Here is a 9,589-nt window from a genome sequence, read left to right on the forward strand (position 1 = left end):
TGTCTCTACAGGGTTAGGGTTGTCTGTCTGTCTGTACAGGTTTAGGGTTGTCTGTCTGTCTGTCTGTATAGGGTTAGGGTTGTGTCTGTATGTCTGTACAGGGTTGGGGTTGTCTGTCTGTCTCTACAGGGTTAGGGTTGTCTGTCTGTCTGTACAGGTTTAGGGTTGTCTGTCTGTCTGTCTGTATAGGGTTAGGGTTGTGTCTGTATGTCTGTACAGGGTTAGGGTTGTCTGTCTCTACAGGGTTAGGGTTGTCTGTCTGTCTGTACAGGGTTAGGGTTGTCTGTCTGTCTGTACAGGGTTAGGGTTGTCTGTCTGTCTGTACAGGGTTAGGGTTGTCTATCTGTCTGTACAGGGTTAGGGTTGTCTGTCTGTATATCAGAGTGGTTGGGTTACAGCTGACAACACATTTCTCATATGGATTAATAAAGTCTTCTTTCCTCGGCCTTCGTTTTCCTTCCTCTTTCCCTCTGTCTCCCTCTCCTCTGTCTCCCTCTCCTCTGTCTCCGTCTCCCTCTCCTCCCCTCTTCCCCTCTCCTCCTCTTCTAGGAGCAGCTGCTGTTCTGTGGCGGTCTTATCAGAGACATGTTGTCTAAGAAACACATTGCGTACGCGTGGCCCTTCTACAAGCCTGTCGACGCGCACGCCCTCGGCCTCCACGACTACCACCACATCATCAAACACCCTATGGACCTCGGAACCGTCAAGGTGAGCTCATCAAAAGTGGACCCTCACTCACTCATTGTTCATTTAGATGAGTGATGATGTCATCAGCAGTGGACCTCCCAGCTGTCTGAGAGGAAGACCAGACAGACCGTAGAGGAACTTCTATCTGCTCCTCCTATAGATCTGAATACATTGAAGGTGTAGCACCAGGGGGTTCTGGGTAATACATTGAAGGTGTAGCACCAGAGGGTTCTGGGTAATACATTGAAGGTGTAGCACCAGAGGGTTCTGGGTAATACATTGAAGGTGTAGCACCAGGGGGGTTCTGGGTAATACATTGAAGGTGTAGCACCAGGGGGTTCTGGGTAATACATTGAAGGTGTAGCACCAGGGGGGTTCTGGGTAATACATTGAAGGTGTAGCACCAGGGGGTTCTGGGTAATACATTGAAGGTGTAGCACCAGGGGGGTTCTGGGTAATACATTGAAGGTGTAGCACCAGGGGGTTCTGGGTAATACATTGAAGGTGTAGCACCAGGGGGTTCTGGGTAATACATTGAAGGTGTAGCACCAGGGGGTTCTGGGTAATACATTGAAGGTGTAGCACCAGGGGGGTTCTGGGTAATACATTGAAGGTGTAGCACCAGGGGGTTCTGGGTAATACATTGAAGGTGTAGCACCATGGGGTTCTGGGTAATACATTGAAGGTGTAGCACCAGGGGGTTCTGGGTAATACATTGAAGGTGTAGCATCAGGGAGTGTTTTATGTTTTCACCAGGCGTATCGGAGAAGGACACACATTGTTGTATCCTCTGGTTGCATGTTCTGTTCAGAGGAATTACCATCTAAATGTGATTTGTGTCATTCTGAGCACCGTGGCTGGACGCCCTAATGGGGTTATACACCCAATGCATATGGATCCGGCACCACAGTTTCCTAACTGAAGCCCTGCTTCTCACATCCTGGTTGTGTTAATTGGTAACCGTGTCTCTGTCCCCTCACCGTGTGTGTGGTTGTTCCCTCAGGATAAGCTGGACAGCAGGCAGTACAGAGATGCTCAGCACTTTGCTGCTGATGTCCGGTTGATGTTCTCCAACTGTTACAAATACAACCCCCCAGACCATGACGTGGTCAATATGGCACGCAAACTACAGGTAAGCTACACAGCGTGGTTGCTATGGCACGCAAACTACAGGTAAACTACACAGCGTGGTTGTTATGGCACGCAAACTACAGGTAAACTACACAGCATGGTTGCTATGGCACGCAAACTACAGGTAAACTACACAGCATGGTTGCTATGACATGCAAACTACAGGTAAACTACACAGCATGGTTGCTATGACATGCAAACTACAGGTAAACTACACAGCGTGGTTGTTATGACATGCAAACTACAGGTAAACTACACAGCGTGGTTGCTATGGCACGCAAACTACAGGTAAACTACACAGCATGGTTGTTATGACATGCAAACTACAGGTAAACTACACAGCGTGGTTGATATGGCACGCAAACTACAGGTAAACTACACAGCATGGTTGATATGGCACGCAAACTACAGGTAAACTACACAGTGTGGTTGCTATGGCACGCAAACTACAGGTAAACTACACAGCATGGTTGTTATGACATGCAAACTACAGGTAAACTACACAGCATGGTTGATATGGCACGCAAACTACAGGTAAACTACACAGCATGGTTGATATGGCACGCAAACTACAGGTAAACTACACAGCATGGTTGTTATGACATGCAAACTACAGGTAAACTACACAGCATGGTTGATATGGCACGCAAACTACAGGTAAACTACACAGCATGGTTGTTATGACATGCAAACTACAGGTAAACTACACAGCGTGGTTGCTATGGCACTCAAACTACAGGTAAACTACACAGCGTGGTTGATATGGCACGCAAACTACAGGTAAACTACACAGCATGGTTGATATGGCACGCAAACTACAGGTAAACTACACAGCGTGGTTGCTATGGCACGCAAACTACAGGTAAACTACACAGCATGGTTGTTATGGCACGCAAACTACAGGTAAACTACACAACGTGGTTGCTATGGCACGCAAACTACAGGTAAACTACACAACGTGGTTGCTATGGCACGCAAACTACAGGTAAACTACACAGCGTGGTTGCTATGGCACGCAAACTACAGGTAAACTACAGGTAAACTACACAGCATGGTTGCTATGGCACACAAGCTACAGGTAAACTACACAGCATGGTTGCTATGACATGCAAACTACACAACATGGTTGCTATGGCACGCAAGCTACAGGTATAATGCAACACAGCAGATACAGAACTACACAAACTACAGGTGAACAACTACAACACATCTGACAATCATAACAAACATAAAAATACAACCAACCAACAGCACTTTCAGACAAATGACAGGTGTCAACATAAACAGTGATGAATGATGAACTACAAATCTCACAGTGCCACGGACTAAAGTTCCCATGGTTCATAGCTCTGACCGCTCTCAATTCAAGGGACTTTGTTGGCATGGGAAACATATGTTAACATTGACAAAGCTCTCTCTTTCTCTCTACAGGACGTGTTTGAGATGCGCTTTGCCAAAATGCCTGACGAGCTTGAGGAGACGGCCCCCCTCCCCTCCCCCTCCCCAGCCCTCAAACCCCTCCCCACCATCTCTGCCCTCCACCCCCTCCCCGTCCCCACCCTCCACCCCCTCCCCACCCCCTCGGCCAGACAGCCCCCTGCCCCCCGACCCCCCTCCTCCTCCGATGACAGCTCCTCCTCGTCGGAATCAGAATCCTCTGAGGGAGGTTTGGAACACGAGAGAACACAGAGACTGGCTGAACTACAGGAACAGGTGAGGGGGAGACGGGAGGAGAAGGGGCCTCCCGAGGGTGAAGGGGCCTCCCGAGGGTGAAGGGGCCTCCCGAGGGTGAAGGGGCCTCCCGAGGGTGAAGAAAGTGTAGGAAGGATAAAACCCTGTGTTGACACTGACTCACCCAAAGAGAAAGAATAAAATAAGAAAGAAAGGGGTTAGGAAGAGAAGAGAAGGGAGGCAGAAGGAGAGGAGAGAGAGAGAGAGCAAGGGATTTACACCGGAACACAGAACCGGTAAAAGAAGAGAGGAAGGAAGGGGGTAGAGAGAGAGAGGAAGGAAAGGGGGAGAAAATGAAAGAGTTGAGAGGAAGCTGTGTTTTAACATCCTCCTGTGTGTGTGTCTGTCCTACAGCTCAAAGCTGTTCACGAACAGCTGGCCGCTCTGTCCACGCCCCAGGCCACCAAGCCCAAGAGAAAAGAGCGGGAGAAGGAGAAGAATAAAGACAAGTTCAAGAAGAAGATAGGAGGGGAGGAGCCACCGGAGATCCTGCCCCCTGCCATCCTCCAGCCAATCAGAAAGAGCAAAAACAGCAAGGAGCTGGTGACCACGCCCAAGAAGATCAAGAAACCGAGGTAGGATGGCTGGAGAGAAGCCCAGGTAGGATTGCTGGAGAGAAGCCCAGGTAGGATGGGTGGAGAGAAGCCCAGGTAGGATGGGTGGAGAGAAGCCCAGGTAGGATGGGTGGAGAGAAGCCCAGGTAGGATGGGTGGAGAGAAGCCCAGGTAGGATGGGTGGAGAGAAGCCCAGGTAGGGTGGGTGGAGAGAAGCCCAGGTAGGATGGTTGGAGAGAAGCCCAGGTAGGATGGATGGAGAGAAGCCCAGGTAGGATGGATGGAGAGAAGCCCAGGTAGAGAAATCTGGGTAGGATGGATGGAGAGAAGCCCAGGTAGGATGGATGGAGAGAAGCCCAGGTAGTATGGATGGAGAGAAGCCCAGGTAGGATGGATGGAGAGAAGCCCAGGTAGAGAAATCTGGGTAGGATGGATGGAGAGAAGCCCAGGTAGGATGGATGGAGAGAAGCCCAGGTAGGATGGATGGAGAGAAGCCCAGGTAGGATGGATGGAGAGAAGCCCAGGTAGGATGGATGGAGAGAAGCCCAGGTAGGATGGATGGAGAGAAGCCCAGGTAGAGAAATCTGGGTAGGATGGATGGAGAGAAGCCCAGGTAGGATGGATGGAGAGAAGCCCAGGTAGGATGGATGGAGAGAAGCCCAGGTAGGATGGATGGAGAGAAGCCCAGGTAGGATGGATGGAGAGAAGCCCAGGTAGGATGGATGGAGAGAAGCCCAGGTAGGATGGATGGAGAGAAGCCCAGGTAGGATAGCTGGAGAGAAGCCCAGGTAGGATGGATGGAGAGAAGCCCAGGTAGGATGGGATGGAGAGAAGCCCAGGTAGGATGGATTGAGAGATGCCCAGGTAGGATGGCTGGAGAGAAGCCCAGGTAGAGAAATCTGGGTAGGATGGATAAACCCAGGATGGACCATGGAGATTTCTGATTGATTAATAATTTCTCTCTGACACGCTCTGTCAACTCGCTCTCATCTCTCTCTTTCTCCGCAGTAAGAAAGAAGGTATGAAGAGCAGCCGTCTGGGCGCCCCACATCAGACCGGCTCCACCCCCCTTGCTCCCTCAGCCTCGCTGGAGGCACAAGATGACATGAGTGAGTGAGTGAGTGAGTGAGTGAGTGAGTGAGTGAGAGAGAGAGATTTTGTAAGATATAAAAAAAAAAAAAAAAAATTCAAAAATGTTAATGTATTTGTCTGTGTCCCAGGTGTGTTTGTGGGCGGGGCAGCTGACAGGTGTAAGCCAATGTCCTACGAGGAGAAACGCCAGCTCAGTCTAGACATCAATAAACTGCCCGGCGACAAGCTGGGCCGCGTCGTCCACATCATCCAATCACGAGAGCCATCGCTCAAGAACACCAACCCAGACGAGATAGAGATCGACTTTGAGACGCTGAAACCCTCGACGCTCCGAGAGCTGGAGACATATGTCTGGACCAGCCTTAGAAAGAAGAAATCCCAGCCAGGTAAGAGAGGTGGGGAGGGAGAGAGAGAAGGATAAATCACAGCCAGGTAAGAGAGGTGGAGAGGGAGAGAGAGAAGGAGAAATCACAGCCAGGTAAGAGAGGTGGGGAGGGAGAGAAGGAGAAATCCCAGCCAGGTAAGAGAGGTGGGGAGGGAGAGAGAGAAGGAGAAATCACAGCCAGGTAATAGAGGTGGGGAGGGAGAGAGAGAAGGAGAAATCACAGCCAGGTAAGAGAGGTGGGGAGGGAGAGAGAGAGAAGGAGAAATCCCAGCCAGGTAAGAGCGGTTGAGAGGGAGAAGGAGAAATCACAGCCAGGTAATAGAGGTGGGGAGGGAGGGAGAGAAGGAGAAATCACAGCCAGGTAAGAGAGGTGGGGAGGGAGAGAGAGAAGGAGAAATCACAGCCAGGTAAGAGAGGTGGGGAGGGAGAGAGAGAAGGAGAAATCCCAGCCAGGTAAGAGAGGTGGGGAGGGAGAGAGAGAGAACCTGAGAAATGCGTCTTGACTAGAGAAATCACAGCCAGGTAAAAAGGAGCGAGAGGGAGGGAAGGAGGGACAGAAGAGAGTGAGTGGTGGAAAAATAATGGAGAAAGAGAGAGAGGAGGGAGAGGAGGAGAAAGAGGGAGAGGAGGAGAAAGATGGAGAGGATGAGAAAGAGGGAGAGGAGGAGAAAGAGGGAGAGGAGGAGAAAGGGGAGAAGGGGAAAGAGAGGGAGAGAAGGAGAAAGAGAGAGGGAGAGAAGGAGAAAGAGAGAGGGAGAGAAGGAGAAAGAGAGAGGAGAAAGAGAGGGAGAGAGAGGAGAAAGAGAGGGAGAGAAGGAGAAAGAGAGGGAGAGAAGGAGAGAGAATGAGGGAGAAGGAGAAAGAGAGAGAGAGGTGGTAAAATAATGAAACACCAGGAGAGGAAGTGTGTGTTCAGTGTGGGAGAGGGAGAGGGAGAGAGGGAGAGATGGTGAAATAATATAGACCAGAATGACCAGTTAACCCATCCAGGGAGAGACTGTTAACCCATCCAGGGAGAGACTGTTAACCCATCCAGGGAGAGACTGTTAACCCATCCAGGGAGAGAGTGTTAACCCATCCTGTGTGTGTAACGCAGTAGAGAAGGCTCTGGAGGTGACCAGTGTGATGAAGATGAAGACAGGATCTTCATCAGGCAGCAGTGACTCCTCTGACAGCGACGACACAGGTAACACACACAACACTACACACACACGGCTCATAATACATAGTTTGAGTGGGGTATCACGTCGGGCAGCAAGAATGCGCAGCTCTCAGTCAACTGGCTGTGAAGCAGCTCTCAGTCAACTGGCTGTGAAGCAGCTCTCAGTCAACTGGCTGTGAAGCAGTTCTCAGTCAACTGGCTGTGAAGCAGCTCTCAGTCAACTGGCTGTGAAGCAGCTCTCAGTCAACTGGCTGTGAAGCAGTTCTCAGTCAACTGGCTGTGAAGCAGCTCTCAGTCAACTGGCTGTGAAGCAGCTCTCAGTCAACTGGCTGTGAAGCAGCTCTCAGTCAACTGGCTGTGAAGCAGCTCTCAGTCAACTGGCTGTGAAGCAGCTCTCAGTCAACTGGCTGTGAAGCAGTTCTCAGTAGAACGACAGAATGCATCAGGGATTTGTGCATCTTTCTGAAGAAGTAAAGCCTGTTTCTTTGTGCCTGTTGTTGTGTAGCTAGTTAGCATGCAGGAGACAGGTAGCATGCAGGAGACAGGTAGCATGCAGGAGACAGGTAGCATGCAGGAGACAGGTAGCATGCAGGAGACAGGTAGCATGGAGGAGACAGGTAGCGTGGAGGAGACAGGTAGCGTGGAGGAGACAGGTAGCGTGGAGGAGACGGGTAGCGTGCAGGAGATGGGTAGCGTGCAGGAGACGGGTAGCGTGCAGGAGACGGGTAGCGTGCAGGAGACAGGTAGCGTGCAGGAGACGGGTAGCGTGCAGGAGACGGGTAGCGTGCAGGAGACGGGTAGCGTGCAGGAGACGGGTAGCGTGCAGGAGACGGGTAGCGTGGAGGAGACGGGTAGCGTGGAGGAGACGGGTAGCGTGGAGGAGACGGGTAGCGTGGAGGAGACGGGTAGCGTGGAGGAGACGGGTAGCGTGGAGGAGACGGGTAGCGTGCAGGAGACGGGTAGCGTGCAGGAGACGGGTAGCGTGGAGGAGACGGGTAGCGTGGAGGAGACGGGTAGCGTGCAGGAGACGGGTAGCGTGGAGGAGACGGGTAGCGTGCAGGAGACAGTCATTTCTGAAGGCTTCCTCCTTCCATATTAAATGTAGTCTGTGAAGTAGGACCACCTGACAGAATGATATAATGATGATTTCTATCAATCCGGTCGGTGGGCGTTGTACAGAAACGCCACGAGCCAAACACAACTGTCTCTTCCTAGGTGCGCAATTCAATTAAAGGTGAACTTCAGTATGGTTTTTGTTAGGTTTTTTCCCAGACCTCAGAAGTGGCCTTTTGATGTGATTTTAAAGCTTTGCTGTGGACTTAGAACATCCAATGTAGCTGTCAGAAAGAAACAAGGTGTGATTTTGAGAGTGAAAAAAAAACGAGGAAAGCTGAACCTTATTTGGCCCAAAACAAATCTAGTGTTCTAGAGTCTTACAAGCCTGCTCACTGTTCAGTCACTAACAACAACACACTCTCTCTCCCCTGCTCTCGCTCTCTCTCTCCTGCTCTCGCTCTCTCTCTCCTGCTCTCGCTCTCTCTCTCCTGCTCTCGCTCTCTCTCTCCTGCTCTCGCTCTCTCTCTCCTGCTCTCGCTCTCTCTCTCCTGCTCTCGCTCTCCTCTCTCTCCTGCTCTCGCTCTCCTCTCTCTCCTGCTCTCGCTCTCCTCTCTCTCCTGCTCTCGCTCTCCTCTCTCTCCTGCTCTCGCTCTCCTCTCTCTCCTGCTCTCGCTCCTCTCTCTCCTGCTCTCTCTCCTCTCTCTCCTGCTCTCTCTCCTCTCTCTCTCAGGGCTGGCCCCCCAGCAGCAAAAGTCCTCCTCTAGCAATATATACTGTAAGAGACCCCACCAGTCCAGCAGGGGCGGGGTCAGCATCACTGCCCCTCTGGACCCCTCCTCCTCCCCCCAGACCCCCCTAGTTCAGTCCAAACCCCCCCAGCAGCAGCATCAACACCCCTTCACCCCCCCTCCTCCTCCCTCCATCCCCACTGTCCCCGTGACCTCTCTGGACTCCTCTTTGACCTTTGACCCCCTAGTTCACTTCCTGGCCCCCCATCTGAGCCAGCAGGTGGGGGAGCCCCCCCGTAATGAACTGGGGACCCCTGCCGCCGGACCCCCCCACCTCAACGCTACCAACACACACACCTCTGAGAGCACACAGCCCTTCCTCAACCAGCAGGCCGTCATGCCCTCCGCCATGCTCTCCCCAGGTATGTGGATGAACACATTTCTACACTTCTACACTACACTTTTCTACACATTTCTACACTTCTACACTATACTTTTCTACACATTTCTACACTTCTACACTATACTTTTCTACACATTTCTACACTTCTACACTACACTTTTCTACACACTTTCTACACATTTCTACACTTCATTGTGTCGAGGGGTTTTGGTTTTAATGTAACATTTCGATTTTTAGAAATATCATTTATTTCTGTACTTTTTTGTATTTTTGTCCCTCTCCCCCATTCTCATCTCTGTCTCTCTCTCCTCCCTTCTCTCTCTCCTCCCTTCTCTCTCTCCTCCCTCCCTTCTCTCTCTCCTCCCTCCCTTCTCTCTCTCCTCCCTCCCTCTCCTCCTTCCCTTCTCTCCTCTCTCTCTCCTCCCTCCGTTCTCCTCTCTCTCCTCCCTCCCTTCTCTCTCTCCTCTCTCTCCTCCCTCCCTTCTCTCTCTCCTCCCTCCCTTCTCTCTCTCCTCTCTCTCCTCCCTCCCTTCTCTCTCTCTCTCTCCTCCCTCCCTTCTCTCTCTCCCTTCTCTCTCCTCCCTCCCTTCTCTCTCTCCTCCCTCCCTTCTCTCGTCCCTCCCTCCCTCCTCTCTCTCTCTCGTCCCTCCCTCCCTTCTC

General features: G+C 51.5%; 1 protein-coding gene across 8 annotated transcripts in view; it reads left to right on the forward strand.

Moving 5' to 3' along the window:
- Positions 1–9,589, forward strand: part of LOC110516202 (bromodomain-containing protein 4) — a 46,371-nt gene that overhangs the window by 17,598 nt on the left and 19,184 nt on the right. For 6 of the 8 annotated variants that reach the window (XM_090194409.1, XM_090194407.1, XM_090194410.1 and 3 more), the window contains exons 9-16: positions 550–708; positions 1,691–1,819; positions 3,250–3,531; positions 3,904–4,124; positions 5,112–5,212; positions 5,324–5,580; positions 6,673–6,766; positions 8,529–8,948. In XM_090194409.1, coding sequence (XP_090050535.1) covers positions 550–708; positions 1,691–1,819; positions 3,250–3,531; positions 3,904–4,124; positions 5,112–5,212; positions 5,324–5,580; positions 6,673–6,766; positions 8,529–8,948 — 1,663 coding nt within the window. Of the gene's footprint in view, positions 1–549; positions 709–1,690; positions 1,820–3,249; positions 3,532–3,903; positions 4,125–5,111; positions 5,213–5,323; positions 5,582–6,672; positions 6,767–8,528; positions 8,949–9,589 lie in introns of all 8 variants that reach the window. The other 2 variants (XM_090194411.1, XM_090194414.1) reach the window with 1 other exon arrangement.

Source organism: Oncorhynchus mykiss, chromosome 13, assembly GCF_057628025.1.
Source record: "Oncorhynchus mykiss isolate SJ-2025 chromosome 13, ASM5762802v1, whole genome shotgun sequence".
NCBI classification, from domain to species: domain Eukaryota; kingdom Metazoa; phylum Chordata; class Actinopteri; order Salmoniformes; family Salmonidae; genus Oncorhynchus; species Oncorhynchus mykiss.